The sequence below is a fragment of the Euleptes europaea genome, chromosome 17 (assembly GCF_029931775.1).
Source record: "Euleptes europaea isolate rEulEur1 chromosome 17, rEulEur1.hap1, whole genome shotgun sequence".
NCBI classification, from domain to species: domain Eukaryota; kingdom Metazoa; phylum Chordata; class Lepidosauria; order Squamata; family Sphaerodactylidae; genus Euleptes; species Euleptes europaea.
The window spans coordinates 12,604,267-12,620,199 of record NC_079328.1 but is presented as its reverse complement, the minus strand read 5'-3'; the positions used below and the strand labels follow the sequence as shown (position 1 = coordinate 12,620,199).

Genomic DNA, 15,933 nt, shown 5'->3' with positions numbered 1-15,933 from the left:
AAACGGATTTAGGTGTGCATAACAGTCCTTGAGTCTGGTCAGTGGGAAAACGGAACTAAACACATCAACTGAGACACAGGCCTGACAGTTTGGCAACAATTTTATACAGGTTTCACACACAGCCATCTGCTTGAAAGGGAAGGTACACTCCTTCGGGACGGAACAAAGGTTCCGTTGTTATGACACCATAGGATTGCCAGGCTTGAAAAAGCGAACGCGAAATGGGGCTTTTACTGGAAATCCATTGAATTTCGGCTTCTATGTACGTTAAAAACGTTTACTAATTTGTAAAAAGAAATTCATTCAGCACATGGATAGGTGTATGAATATTATTTGAATGAAAATTTACATGAAAACAACAGAATGTGAAAAAGCTATAATCTGTATGAAAATTGTCAAGGGACTGTCAGCATATGGAACTTTGTATTATTCTATATAGAAAATCTGTATAAAATTGTTGCAAAACACTGCCTTGTTTAGCAATTTGTATCAGGCTTTTTAGCATATGAATGTGCCACAAGTGTTCTATATTTGATTTCCAGACCTCCAGGTGGTGGCTGGAGATCTCCTGCTATTACAACAGAGCTCCAGGTGACAAGAGTTCAGTTCCCCTGGAGAAAATGGCCGATGTGGTAATTGGACCCTATGGCATTGAAGCTCCTCCCCTCTCCAAACTCCACCCTCCGCAGGCTCTGGCCCCAAAATCTCCAGGTATTTCCAAACCCGGAGCTGGCAATCCTACCTCCAGACTACAGAGATCAGTTCCCCTGGAGAAAATGGCTGCTTTTCAGGGTGGACTCTAAACAAAACTCTATGGACTCTAAACAAAACTCTAGGCATCAAAACTCTATGGAGTCTCCCTTCCCTCCCTCAGTCTCCAAGTCCAGATCTTCTTTATTCCAGGCCAGCTGGAAAGCTATAGTTATGAGGCGCTTCTGCACAATGGGTAGGGTTGGCAGCTCCGGGTTGGGAAATACCACTCAAGCAGCCTACCAGGCGCAGAGAGGAACGAGACAAACAAAGATGAGAAAATGTATTGCTTTATGAAGATAAGTATACTGTGAGGCTTTTGGCTGAAGAAGCTGTTTTTGACAGCGAAAGCGTTGGTTTCATCCGGAGGGCGCTCCCAGCTCCGTCTTGCTTCAGCTTCAACTACGCTTCAGAATTTTCATCTGAAAAAAAAGAAAAAGACTTTACTAAACAATAAGTTTTTGTACTTACCTTGTAAAGTTGTTGTCAACCGAGATTGAGTTGCAATTAGCTACGATCAGTACGCTATTGTATCGATTGTATGTTTTTACACATGTATGTTTTTGCACATGTAAATAATAACATCACCAATTTGCATATATCCCAAGAGCCGGTTACTATTTATTTGCACAGCTTGACTTGTCTGTTTTCGGTGCTTCTTTTTGTTAAGTCACCTGGAGGTTGGCAACCCTAACAATAAGCTGCAGCAGGCTTCGGCGGTTGGCACCGCTCCCAGCCCCGACAAGGAAGAGGCCCTCGCCTCGGCTGGGTTCTTTTGGGGGGACCACGCGTTGGCTGGTGGCGAGTCCCTACCGACAGCTCTCTCTGCGGCCAGGGTCCCCCAGACCAGGAAAGCCCAACCGTCGCCTCCACAGACTGCGGCCTACCTCGGCCGGGCCACAGCGCCGTTGCCTTGACAACCGCAAGGCCGAGCCTCGGAGGGGCCCTTAAGGTCAACCGGAAGCGCCGCTCTCTCGCCGGCGGTTGCTCGAGGTCCGGCACGCCGCACGCCGTCATACTCGTACCGCGTTGGTGATTGGCTGCGCTCTCGCCCCGAGCCGCTGATTGGACCGAAGGGGTTGTCGTCAAGCGATCGCGTCGCAAGCGAGGAGGAATTCTCCGGGTAGAGGCGGCAACATGGCGGCGGTCGTATGGGGCGCGCAGCGTTTCGCCGGGCGAGCCGCCCGCTTCTTTCTCCTCCCGGGGCGGTAAGGCAGGAGAGAGCGGGGCCAGCCCCAGCCTTTTCCGGGGGGCCGGACGTGGTGGGACTCCTGTTGTCGGGCCTCAGCTGGTATCACGCAGGCCTGGTCTGCCTGGGAGGGAGCGGGAAGGGGGAAAGGCCCGAGTTGCACGTGGGTAAAACGTGCTGGGGAATCTGGGCCATAGGCCTCCGCAGGCATCCCCTTTTTCACCAAAAGATAGCAGGAAGGGGGGGTGTTCTTTCCCGCCCCCTTGAAGTGGCTGGAGTCTGCAAAAGAGGGAGGTGGTGAAACGTAGAAAGGGTGGGACCTGTACAACAGCTCCCACTAAGGTTGCCAACCTCCAGGTAGGACCTGGGGATCCCCCGGAATTACAGCTGCTCTCCACACGCCAGAGATTCTGTTCCCCTCGAGAGAATGGCTGCATTGGAGGGCGCAATCTATGGTATTGAGACAGCAAGGTAGATTTCCCCTGAATATGGAAGATCCATTTAAGCAGTCTGATTTAATAAGTTTGTAATAACCTCTTTTCCTTTCTGAAAATGTATTGAAAATGTATTAGGACAGCAAGGAATTAGCTTGTTGCTGGGCAGAGTAACTCTATGAGTGTGTGTTGAGTTACCAGAGGAAGAATGTCTGCCTGGATACTAGCTAGCTGTGTGTGTGTGCTAAGTTAGTAGGGTAAATGTTAGGGAAAAGTTACTGTGAACAATAACAAGAACTGGAAATAACTGCCTGAGCTCTAGAGGCTCGAGTCTTTGTAAACAACCTGATAGGCGTAGAATGTTGACACGTCCTCTCAAGGCATCGATTTTGGTTAAAAGTGTGCGCCCCAGTATAATCGGGGCCCAGTTATTTTGCTTGCTAGAGCGACTGGGTGACTAGATGGAATAAACTGTTTTTCTTGATAACGATCTCGGGTCTCTCTCTCCCCCCACGAATCCCATCAGTATTGTATCCTGCTGAGGTCCCTTCTCAAACCCCACCCTCCACAGGCTTCACCCCCAAATGTTCTAGGTATTTCCTCACCCAAAGCTGGCAACCCTAGCTCCCACCCATAACAAAAATCTTACTTGCAAAAAGCTAGCAAATCCGACAAAAGGACTTTGGCAGCTTGTTCTCTTGCTGTACTGGTTTGCAAGGTATATTTTTTTAACATGGGACAGTACTGATTCTCCACCTAGCGTCTTATGTAGCGCAGTCCATTTTACTGCTTTATCGTATGACTGTCTCCTTTCCTGCTTCGTTCTATGTCATGGGGAAAAAAGTGGGATTGTTGGAATGGTCCTTGAGCAAGCGCAGAGCCAAGCAGTCCCATATGGTGCTGGCTGGTCATTCTACTTTATCAGTGTAGGATTATTGCACTCTTTCATGTACAGCTTTCAAAATATGATAAATGTGTCTTAATAACTTTCTCCCAGGAGAAAGAAATATATTTGGAGGAGCACAAATATAATAAATCCTGTGACTGTAATGAACAATGGATATAAAGTATACTGTTTAAAATGGTTGTGGTGGATTCACAGATTCAGTCATGTGAGTTCCAGAATACATATAGGTAGCTGTGCTCAGAAGTCCTGTGTTATTCAATGGAGCTTACTCCCAGGAAAATATCCTTAGGGTTGAAGCCATAAGCTGATGGGGGATCAATCCAATGATTAGTTATTGTTTCTCCTTAGTCATAGAAGGGTCATCAGTGTTCAATTTTGATGCATGGTAACTATCACTGAATATACTAATAGAAAAGAGCAAGAGTCCAGTAGCACCTTAAAGACTAACAAAAATATTTTCTGGCAGGGTATGAGCTTTCTGAAGAAGTGAGCTATGGCTCACGAAAGCTCATACCCTGCCAGAAAATATTTTTGTTAGTCTTTAAGGTGCTACTGGACTCTTGCTCTTTTCGACTACTGCAGATAGACTAACACGGCTACCCACTGTGAATATACTAAGGCTGCTTTCTAACAACCAGAACCTCTTTATCTTAAATAAGGTCTGCAGAAGTTCTTGAGCAAATTGTATTATCAAATGTTTGTCTAGTAAAAATTACCATCCAACCGCCTCTGTGTGTTGGACTAATGAGCTCTCTTAAAGGAAGCTGCATGAATTCCATTGAATGTGATTTTGTTTCAGGACTTCTCGAATGCTTTGCACAGTGACTAAGGAAAAAAGTACTGGGCCGAACTTAGAAGAGGAGCCAAGTCACCACCAGAACGAAGAGAAATCTGACTCTGCTGCAAAGTTATTAACCGAAGAAAAAACTAAATTGGAAGATCAACTAAAAGAAATGACTGTAAGAATCCTTGGGTTTGTTCTCTCAAAATATTCACTAGACATGTTTGTGTCAATAATTGATTACAAAATTGAGACTTGAAACTGCTAGTGTCAGAAAAAGGAGACAACAGGAAAAATAGTATGGTCTACTCAGAAGTAAGTCCCCTGCTATTAGATGAGACATCCTCCCAGAAAAGTGTCCTTTGGACTGCAGCCAAAGTATTTTTAGTATAAACTAAAGTGGCCTGTACTGCTTCTGAAGTCTGCATAGAATCCTCAGTTTTTCTATTAGTGAGCTTAAGCTAATTTCCCTTTGCCTACAAGGGGAATGGCTAGATTTCACTTTGTAGCTGGTTAAACAACATGCCACTTTGGCTTTTGAATAGGATTTCAGTCTTTTCTCTCATTATTTAAGCAAATGGAACTAGGGCTCACAAAAACAGGCAGCATCCCATGGGCTCTGTGTGACATGTTCATACTCCAGGGGCCATGAGAAATAAAGCCTTTTTATTTGTAAAAGCTGGCAGGTAGCTGAACAACTTCATAAAACACAAGTGGTTTTATGTTTCAGGACAAGTATAAACGTGCCCTGGCAGATGCAGAAAATCTGCGACAAAGAACTCAGAAGCTGGTAGAAGAAGCAAAGTTATATGGTAAGTGTAGGGTTGACTTGTTTCTATTAGGTTGGCACCCTAATAATCATTAATGAATGTTGACGCTTGGAAGCATAACAGTGATGCAATTAATCTAAAGCATGCTCTGGTGGCACTGCTTTAAGAAAAATGGAAGCGCAGAAAATATTCAGTAGTTGGGTTTCCACTTCATAAGTTAGGAGCCACAGGTAAGCTGCACCCAAACCGAAGGACTCGTGTCACCCTGGGCATAAACATAATCATCCTTTTGTAAAGTATTGAGAGAACTGCAGAAAAGCATTCAGGATGCTAAAGAGGACACTGCTCTAATAAGCATCTTAAGGGATTTCTGCAGTTGTAGATTCTCAGGCCTGCTAGAGTTCCCTTCTGTGTTCATCTACTTTGTTGTTTTCCTTTGCATTTGGTTCCTCTGGAGAAAGAACAATGAAAAACACAATAAAAGGATTAAAGTGCCTCCTATTTTTAAGCTTGGGATTAAAGATGCATCCTGGAACTGAAAACATTGAAGGGTGCAGGTAGTTCCTCCAGTAACTTTGATGGCTGCAATTCTATAAACCTACATAGGGTCATTAAGTGCAATCTGCATTCACTGCAATCTGTCACGGGCTGAATCTTAATATAGTGGATATTTTTGTTGTATAGATTGTTGGTGTCTCACTATTTAGTGGTGTATTATAGCTATTAGGTGCACTTCCTGGGCCAGAATCCCACAAGCGAATCTAGAACAAGTGTTTTCTGTCAATCAGTTGGAATATTATTACACTCAGGATTGACTGAAATTATTTCTCACTTTAGGAATTCAGAGTTTCTGTAAAGACTTGTTAGAAGTTGCTGATGTTCTGGAGAAAGCAATGGAGAGTGTTCCCAAAGAGGAGCTCAAGGATGAAAACCCTCATCTGAAAAACCTCTATGAAGGTCTTGCCATGACAGAAGTTCAGATACAGAAAGTGTTTGGAAAACACGGCTTGGTGAAACTGGATCCCCTTGGAGCCAAGTTTGATCCTTATGAACATGAAGCATTATTCCATGCACCCATGGAAGGGAAAGAGCCTGGCACAATTGCTTTAGTGTCCAAGGTGGGCTATAAATTGCATGGCCGTACTCTGAGGCCTGCCTTAGTTGGTGTGGTGAAAGAACCGTAATAGTTTAATCTGAAAGAACAGAAGTACTACACAACTATTAGATACCTGGATAATGGTCCACTTCACATAGTGATGATGCAAAAGAGACGGGACCTTAAGCCCACAGTGGGTGGGTCAGCAGTAAGCAACATAGAAATGCGTTCAAACTGAATATGGATAATGCAAAGGGATTACTATGTGAATTTTACAAAGTATATAAACCAGTACATTATATGTACATTATGATAAATATTGTGATGATTTAAGAACCCTGTATTGTAGCTGAGCAGTTTCTTAGTGGGGGAAAAACCACAACAATGTCGACTGCTGCCTAAAATGAAAGCCTTTGGACTCTGCATATCTCCACATGGCACCTTTTGGAATCCGTCTTTCACTCATTGCTTTGTGAACATAGGGCTGAGCACCAATCTAGTCAAGGCAGTAACTGCTTTTGTTCTCATAGAAGTCTGGCAGTAAAACAACAAAAATTGGTTTAAGTACTTTCCATCTTTTCCAGATTAAGTTTAGCATTATACAAATTTCACATTGCTGTTCTAATTATTGAAGCAAAGGTCAAAGTCTAATAGGCAAACTCAGATGTATTTGTAAAATCTTATTGATGTCTGGCCAGTAGGCGTAGTACACAGCAGCAAAGATTGGTGGTCCTGCTCCCCCCTCCACCCCAGTCTGCTGACTTTGCTGCCTCACAAAGTGAGACCCTTCCTTCTTTTCCGCAACTGGTCTCTTACTTGTGCTCACACACCCCATATAGTCTGCAAGATAAGATTTCTAGTCACATTGGTGGAATCTGAATTGCCATTATTTATAGGGTACATGATGCATAGTATAAGAACATACTTCCAGTTTATGTTCCTAGCAAAGCTGTTTTTATTTGTGTGTGAACTTGTACTAGAAACCAGCAGTTTTTAGGATGAAGTAGTAACATGTTTTAAGAGGAATATTCATAGTAGAGTTTCCATTTATCTTGAAATTCTTTGCTTGGCCTTCTGTTCACATAGTTTGACAATTTTGCCATCACAGCGTACTCTGCTTTCTTACTATTTTCTCGGCTATATCTATGTTTTGTTGTCTGTATTCTTTCTAACAGATGCACTTTGGACACAGGACAATTTGCTATTGAGAAGTTTTAATATTGCTTCTTGTGATGGCTGATAGTCCCTCTGACCATTGACAGTTGGACCAAGCCTGGACAACTGCCAAGGAATGGCTAGGGTGTGAGCTGACATCACAATGGGTTCTGGATTTGCTCATTGGTCAAGAATCAATCCCTACTGGTGTTGCTTTGGAAACTCTCAAAACTGGAAGAGAACAGATTTCAATGCCTAAGGCTTTAAGGGAAACAAACTTTTTTTTAAAAAATGGCTTCGTGTTGGAAAAAAATCATTAAGGCAGTTTGATTCACTCCTTGCTTCACAGAGAGCTACATTTACCATCAACCAAAAGGGGGGGAAGAAGAGTAGTATTTCCTGTACAAGTACTTCAGAAGTAACAATTGGCACTAATACGCTTGTGTAGTTGGTGGTAATTGTAAATGAAAAGTATGACACCTCTACATTCCATTAGCCTGATTTAGCACTCCAAAACAGCGAAGACAAAGTAAAATACATACCTCAAGTGTAGCAGCAAACCCTGCTGACTCAGCGTGAGCAGGCTTTTGCCACATTTTGTACAGCAGACAGCTAGTGGGCTCTTGTCTTGGAGCATTAGCACATTATTCAGTGTCAGAGGTATTTCGCATAGTGGGAGAGTCCCAAGAGGAGAGTGATTAAGTACCAGAAAATAGTACGGCAAGCACCTCTGTTCACCTGCTATTTTAGTTTTCCTCAGTTTTGACTTGCTAAGGCCTTTAAAGCTCAAATTAGAAGTTACCCTAGTGACAGGGCATTCACTTTCTAATTTGGCCCTTAGAGAAGCACTGAGGTACAACTGAGACAAACAAGAAACATAATGAATCTCAAGTCACATAGCCAACAGTGGTCTTAATAGTCCAGTTAAACAAATTCCAGATAGCCAGAAGCATGACAGAAATGGTGGTGGATGTTTTGAAGCAGATTTAAAGTACAATTTTTCCTAGGCAGTGGCCTAGATAACGAGGCTAACAGACTTGTGTTTGAGCAGCAAGCAGAAACTGTCATTGCAAAAGCTTGCTTTGCTGCAGCTTCCAAGCAAGAGCTGAAACCCAAAGAATCCATTATAGAGGCTCATCAAGTGTCTGGTACACTTGCACATATTTGCCACCAGAAGTTTGACTTGAAAATTAGGCCCTCAGGCAGTGGACATGAATATGCAGTTAGTGATTAAGCTGCCTTATTTGTCTTAAAACTATTTCCGAGTAGAGCCCTAGCCGTGACAGCTGGAGGGGACAGAATGGCAATGCCACTTCAACTACCTGTTTGATGCTTGGCCAAAGAGAAATGTACGGCCAGTTTCCCTTCTGTTCATCATTTGAAGTAGAAATAAAACTGCTCCTTCTTGTTCCAGAAATGTTTCAAAGTATATCTTCTGTAGAGATTAGTGCTTCATTTTGGCCTGCCTCACAGCCTAAATTGGGATACTTTTTGCCAGAAGAGATTATTGACCATTCGTTTAACTTTTTCCTGGTTCTCAAGGACTTTTTGCACTGATATAGAGAAGCATTTTTCCTCAGTAAGAGACTGTTTTGCATAAACAGCCTTCTGCACACATTATTTATCATGAGCCCCCAGACAGCTTCAATGCAAATGGCAGCACCCACCTCTCACATGAGGTCAACAGTGCACAGCCACACTAGAGCGGAGTTTGAATCTTAACTTTTCAAACCATCAGAGAGCAAAAACAGACCTGGAATGCTTTTGGCTAGTTTTCCTATGCACCCAGAAGATAAAAAATATTTATACAATTTCAGTGTTGCTTAGACACACACACCTTAGCATTTGCAGGCTGAGAAATAACTTGTATGCTTTTCATAGCAGCAACCTATCAATTTCATTTTTTGCTAGGGGATTAGTTATTGTGGGTCACAGAGAAGGTTCCTAATGGCAAATGATTTTACTTCCGTAACAACTTTAGGGAAACATTGGCTGAAAATATTTATTCACTCATTTTTGTCGAGCTTTGCAGAAATGTTTGCTTTCATGTGAAAATGTTTACACAAGTTTTTTCTAGAGCATTGGTACACTGAAAAAACTACTTCAGATTATTAACTGTATCCTTAGCACCGAAACAGCCTTTCTTAGGTAACAAGGGCAAACAAAAGGTAAAACTTTCCTTCAGTCATGCCTATCTGTGAGATTCTTTGTCCATGAGATGCATTACTTCAACTGCATCATGCACACCAGTTTAATAATGGTGAAAGCACCCACACCACACCCAGTTCTAGCTCTATAAATAAGGTAGGCACATAATGGCATCCATGTCAAAAGTCTTACAAACTTAGGGACAGTCTCAAACTGTGTAAGAGGGCTCCATTCCAGAGAAAGCTGGCTATGTCCCAACCCCACTGAAAACTATATGGTTGAAATGTGATTAACTCTGTACTAGGGCCAAAAGCCATAGCTGTATGATACATCAAAGTTTGTAACCAGAGTAGAGCTGCTATCAAAGCAAACTGATGTATAGCTAAATAGTTTATGAAGTGTAACAAAGTTAAGTCCTTGCCTAGACAGGGCAGCACACAAATGGGGGGGAGGGAAAGAGGAATATAATTGTCTCCTCCAAGCTGGTTGCCTTTGGGCTGTTACTGGAGCAGGTAAGTGCTGGAGAGAAAGTGGAACGGGCCAAAATTATCCAGCCATGGCTCTATAGTGTTGTACAAGATTTGGAATTAAAGAGTTACGTTACTCAGTTGTATTTAACTATACTGCATCCAATCTGTAGCAAGCAGGTGCTGAATCTATACATTATCTAGAACAAGCAGATTGTACAACTGAAGGCTACAGATGTGGTGTCATGTTCTGGAATGTTCCTGCCCATAAAAGCTCAACATAATAAACAAGCACCCCAGGGAGAAGACTGCATTAAATGTCCTCCTGTGTTCTAGTTTACTATAAAGGTGGTGGGGTTATAAATGGGGCAGCATTAAAAAACCGCAACTCTTCCCCCGTAGTTTGTAGCTGCAGTGATTCAGAATTCTATCCACTTTATCTGTTTTCATTCTAGATAATGTGTAGATCCATTCCAAATTCAAAAAAGTTTTGAGAAAGCCCGACTGTTTAAGGCTGTAATACTAAACATGTTTCCTAGGAAAAGAGTCACATTTAAATCCATGGGACTTCAGTAAACACATGTATGCAGTACCAGGGGAGGCTTTTGCTTTTCAAGGCCCAGGCAGGCTGTTTATTTTTAGATGACAAGCTCAGTAACGGAGAGCAAAGCTCACAGTCTCCAGGGAAGCAGAACAGAAACATCTCTTTACCAGCAGACAGCAGCAGCATAATCCAGAGAATCCCTTGGGTCACTCAGAGGACATGCATGAGGCAGAAATGTTTTCAAGTCTTGCAGTGACACCACATAGCAAGACTGCTCTGGGAGCTGCCTCAGAGTTACCAAAGCAATCTGGAAGGGCTTCTCTTAGGAAGGAGAACCCCACTAAACAGATGAAACCAAAATCTCTAGATTGTGACTTCAGCTGTCGAGTCACTGATAAAAGACAAGCAATATGTGAGCATTCCAATTTGGCACAGCCCCTTCAGGCCAACCCCTTGAAACATAATTTTTTTTTTGATCTGTGCCAAGTATGAAGCTGCCTGATGCTAGCAATTGTGAGACAGGCATCTTTCGCCCCAAGTCAGGCCTGCGTACAATTTGTGCACTGCATCTGGCAGGCCTCAATACAACCTTGTCCTAAGTGCATGGTGCTGGATCCTATCGGCTACAAACAGAATAGAAGCCTCTTTGCTATTTAACCCTCACAATATCGGTGCTCCCCCCTCCCAAAAAATTGCCCCTGAATATTGCAGGTGCCTTGATTATTCAATGGATGATTGAAGCAAGGAAAAGAAACAGGACAAGACACCCCTCTCTGTTCTTGTGTGAGCTTTTCCCACAAGAGCTGGGTGTGTGTGTGTATAGAAGAAACTATTCCTGCCAGTTCCCGCTTCTTCAGCCACCTGTCCTGTGTGTCCTCTTTCATTGCAGGAGGCACAGGAGGCCACAGCAAGACTGGGCATACTTACCTCCCGTGAATTCACTCTGTTCATAGGTGATGTGAACCAACGAATTATGTAGCAGTGCAGTCCACAGAAACCAGTTATAATTACTACTACCTAATGGGTGTTTTCCAAAGTGTACTTGAATGAGCAGTTTTCATTTCTGTTAAGTGAGGCACTCTATACGTGCATGCATGCGTTCTTCGCAGCACTCCTCTAATCACTGAAAAGAACTGGATAGTACCAACGCACCCACCTGAGAGCCCCTGGATCATGACAGTGTTCACAAATGATATGCCAAGTATTGCCAACAGCATCCCACAGCTCTGTACTCAGCCAAAAAACTATCCGAATGTTTTGCCCCCTATCAAGCAAATGAAACAACTCCTCCTTGCCCTGCCCTACACACCCGGCATGTTTTTTGTACGGCCTGCTGCCCGTCCCATGAAATACAAATGCTTTGACCACAAACAATAAAAACAGATTCACTAATAAGGATGTTCACCAAGAAATCCTAATTTCTTCTCAATTGCAATGTACAGGATTCAGTAAAAAGACACTCAGCCTGGCCCTATTCAGGTTTACTTAGCACCAAGCCCCACCAAAGGCAATGGACCTTGCTCCCAAGTAACAGAGCAAAAGTTTGCAATGCTGGCCAGTACTGCGACCACAGTACAAGCCCACAGATAACATGTGTCGCAAAGATGTTGCTCGGTAACCAGCGTCAGGGTCACGCATCTCACTTTTAATATACTAGTCAATGTATGCGAACCGCCTCATCCACTAACTTCCTCAGGTTAAGGAAGTTAAGAGTGGGACCATTCAAAACTTTCACATGATCCAACACTGAAGATGAATCCATTTAAACTGAAGATATCAAGTTTTCACAAGGGAAATCCCAGGTTATGAGAAAAGGGAAGATAGTAACAGTTTGCTCTGAGCAGTGCTGGGCCGTTTTGTTCGTATGAATACTACATCAAAGCACACAGACAAGATTCAAGAAGCATCTCTGGATATCCAACCGCTCTCTGTTAAGAAATTCAAAATCCTTTTCTTTAGTACCTTATCTAAGTAACTAGGAAGACGGCTTTTCGATGGAATCCCTTGTCTTTTTTGTAGGTGATCTTTAATTATAATAGTTTTAACTGTCACATAACGTGCAGGACTCAGATTTATAGAGCTACAAAGTACTTTTTCTCGGTCCGAGAGCAACTCAAAGCCAGGAAGATTTTCAATTGCAGCAAATTCTCCATCTTTACCATCTTCCTTACCCCTCTTAGCAGTAGTAATATTTTTGTTCTCTTTCCTCTTCTCTCGTTTGTGTCTCGCAGCTTCATACTCTGCCGACTCTTCCATTTTTGTGATTCCATTCCGACGATACCGCTGTAATTCCCTAATCTTGGTTCGCAGAACCTTCTCCTTGTGTAGGTTTTCAAAGAAATCATCAAACTCCTTGCAAGACATAAACTGGTAGAGAGACCTGAGTTTTAATCTCAGCTCTTTTTCTTCTTTTGTGATCTTGCGTTTGGAAGGTTTTTCTTTGTCCTTTCTATCCTTCCCTAAAAAAGCAGGAACCAGGTTATAGTCGCGAGCAATGTTCTTTCTGCGCTGCCTCTCCTTGAGCTTTCTCACATACATGTCCACATGAGCCCTCTTTAATTCTATTTCCACGTCATCGTCGTCATAGTTCACCGACAGACCACTGATCAGAGTCTCAGCATCTTGGTCATATTCGATTTCATAGTCATCTCGAAGGGGCATATATCCCAGCTGCTGCTGCTCAGCCACTGATATGTCTAGAGGCGGCAGAGGCATGGTAAGGCTAGGAGAAAGCGGGCCACCACTTGGGCAGGTGTGGTCAGTCACTCTGTTTGGGATTATGTCAGGGATGCAGGCTTTTCCAAGGTTGCCATGGATGTACATGCTTACGTAGTGTTCCATCACTTCCTGAGGAGTCCGTGATGCTCCGACATGAGCAGCCATATCTTCCTGGAATAAAAAAAGAGTACATAATGTTAAATAAAGTTAAGGATGAAGAACCTCCAGAAAACTGTTTACAGTCATACATATTCAACAGAATATTTACCAAAAAGTGTACAATGATGTTCTTTGTAAGGTTAAAAAGCAGTGGAGTGGATCCAACCATCTTCCAAGTAGCCTTCCTCCAGCCCAAGGAGCCTTCCTCCAACTAAACTGGCTTTTCCTTCAATAGAAGAGCCATTTAAATTGGAAGAAGGCTCCTTAGATTAGAGCTGGGGTCCCCAACCTTTTTGAGCCTGGGTGCACCTTTGGAATTCTGACACAGTGTGGTGGGCACAGCCACAATATGGCTGCCACAAAATGGCTGCCACAGCTTACCTTCAATTATACAGTGAAGATCCTTGTGCTGTGGTGGCAGCTACTGCCAAAGCAATGTTTTCAAAAAATCTGCACAGCCAATAAAATCTCCAATGGCCAATCAGAAAACGTGCAGGCCCCGCTCACTTTCTAAAAACAGTTGGCGGGCATCAGGAAAAGTATCAGCAAGCAGCACAGCACCCACGGACACCATACTGGGAACAAGAAGGCTTCAAAACTTGAGCCAAAAGGAAAGATGGGGTATAAATATTTTAATAATTAAACTTTGCTCAGTGGAGTCATAGGATCCACCCCAGTATTTAAAATTATTCTTACTTTTAGATAAGGCTGACTATTGACTATCGTATGACAGTTGTTACTATTTCTTTCCTCATAAACTTTGTCACATCTATGTGAAATAGAACCCCTCCAGCAAAACAGATTACTTGCTGAGTAATCTGAAGAGGCAAAATATTTTATCACTTACCTTTTACTCAGAAGGCTGCCCATATCAGTTTGATTGCACCAGTGTTCCCTTAGAACCTTGCTAATTTGGATTCCCAGGAGAGAACCAATGAACCTTAGAAAGGGTTAAGATCTTATTGGTTCTTGTAGGTTATCTGGGCTGTGTGACCGTGGTCTTGGTATTTTCTTTCCTGATGTTTTGCCAGCAGCTGTGGCAGGCATCTTCGGAGGAGTAACACTGAAGGACAGTGTCTTCAGTGTTACTCCTCTGAAGATGCCTGCCACAGCTGCTGGCGAAACGTCAGGAAAGAAAATACCAAGACCACGGTCACACAGCCTGGATAACCTACAAGAACCAATGAACTCTGACCGTGAAAGCCTTCGACAATATTTTGTTAAGATCTTATTTTGACTTTAAAAAAATAAAATGTCTAGAGACTCACAAAATAAAGCCATAACATTTTCCATCTAAAAAAAGTAGAAAATAAATTCCTCAAATCTTAGTTACATAAACAAATTCTGACAAACTTGAGTCAAAGAAGTTAAGTAGAAACACTGATAATATGATCTGCACATAATAACAAATCCAGTGCTTCTTGTTATAGAAATAAGTGTGGGGATCATAAGGCTTACACTCACTCTCCCCCCATCAGTTCAGAAATTAATAGAAATTATTTAAAACCATTGTTTCTTCCCTCCATACCAGGAAAGACCCAAGGGAACAACCCACAATTTGTGGTTCTGACAAACTATGATCTATCACAAAATCAGTTAATGATACAAGGAAAAGGAAGAGGGTGAACTATACAATACTAAGAATTCTGTAATTCATTTGACTACTGAGAAACTATGGTTTGATTACATGTGACTTATTTTACTCTCTGGTGTGTGAGATAGAAACATACTTTATTTCTCAAAGACTTTTTGACCTGGCAAGGATCACTGCGCAACTCATCTTGCCTGCTTTCTTTTTTAGTTACATTTTACCTGTATCTAACATATTTTTATCCCACTCTGCCTCCAAGGACCCTGTGAGGTACATTAGGCTAGGAATGTGTTTTACTGGTTCTAGATCACCCATTGAGCTCCATGGCCAAGTGGGGACTTGAACCTGGGTTCAGTTCAGTGTCAATCAGAATAATTTTTATAATACAACTTAGAATATTGCATAGAAGAGACGCTATATATCCCGTCAACAGCTAAAAACTCCAGCGGATTTATTGGCAGCCAAGCTGTAGACTCCCATTCTGGATCCATTTCACCACTCGACTCCGTTTGGGCCATTTGCGATTCCTTCGATTAGGGCTTGCAGAACCCGTTTCTCCACTTCATCTGACCGAGAACTCCAGTTCTACTTCTGAGTTTGTTTCTGCCAACGGAATTCCCAAGGAGCACCAAACGAGGAGCTGAGGTCCGCTCAGTAATTCGCAAACGTCGCTCTCAAGACTGCTGCTACAATCCCTCACCACATCGAAACAACGTGAAAGGGTATTTTGTCTTGGAGAAGAACGGGGCAGGGAGAAGCCCCCGATGGTTAGGGCTGGCGGGGCGCGAAAGAGCGAATGCAGACTAGCAAGCCTCACCCCCGCTTCCTCCGCAAGATCCGTCCAAGCAGGCTGAGGGAACGAAAGCGGGACGCCGCGCCGCACCCCCCCCCTCCTCTCCCCTTCCTCACCCAGTTGCCGAAGCCGAACTGCTCGATGGCGTCTAGCAAGAGCTGCTCCTCCCGGCTGCTCCAGCCGCCCTCGGCCTCGGCGCCCCACAGCGTGAAACGCCCGCCGTCCACCAACTGGTAGCCATGCCAGCGCCGGTGCGGGCCGATCTCGGCCCCGGCCGAGAAGCACTCGGGGCAGAGCTCGATGTCGGCGCACTCGGTGCAGCGGAACCGGAGCGAGCTCACCTCGGCCAGGCAGTACACGCAATACTTTTTCCCCAGCTCCGCCATCTTGCCTTCCCCCCCTCCCTTCCAGCCGGCGCAGAGACAGCATCA

The 15,933-nt window shown here is 43.5% G+C and overlaps 2 protein-coding genes across 2 annotated transcripts; one reads left to right on the top strand and one right to left on the bottom strand.

Moving 5' to 3' along the window:
- Positions 1-1,870: 1,870 nt before the first annotated feature.
- Positions 1,871-6,028, top strand: GRPEL1 (GrpE like 1, mitochondrial). Its single transcript, XM_056862684.1, has 4 exons — positions 1,871-1,958; positions 4,080-4,239; positions 4,792-4,873; positions 5,669-6,028. The coding sequence occupies exons 1-4, from the start codon at positions 1,888-1,890 to the stop codon at positions 6,013-6,015; spliced, it is 660 nt and encodes a 219-aa protein (XP_056718662.1). The 5' UTR covers positions 1,871-1,887; the 3' UTR covers positions 6,016-6,028.
- Positions 6,029-12,094: 6,066 nt separating this feature from the next.
- Positions 12,095-15,903, bottom strand: TADA2B (transcriptional adaptor 2B). The gene is made up of 2 exons (XM_056862590.1): positions 15,619-15,903; positions 12,095-13,130 (listed from the first exon to the last, which is right to left on the bottom strand). The coding sequence occupies exons 1-2, from the start codon at positions 15,886-15,888 to the stop codon at positions 12,138-12,140; spliced, it is 1,263 nt and encodes a 420-aa protein (XP_056718568.1). The 5' UTR covers positions 15,889-15,903; the 3' UTR covers positions 12,095-12,137.
- Positions 15,904-15,933: the final 30 nt, after the last annotated feature.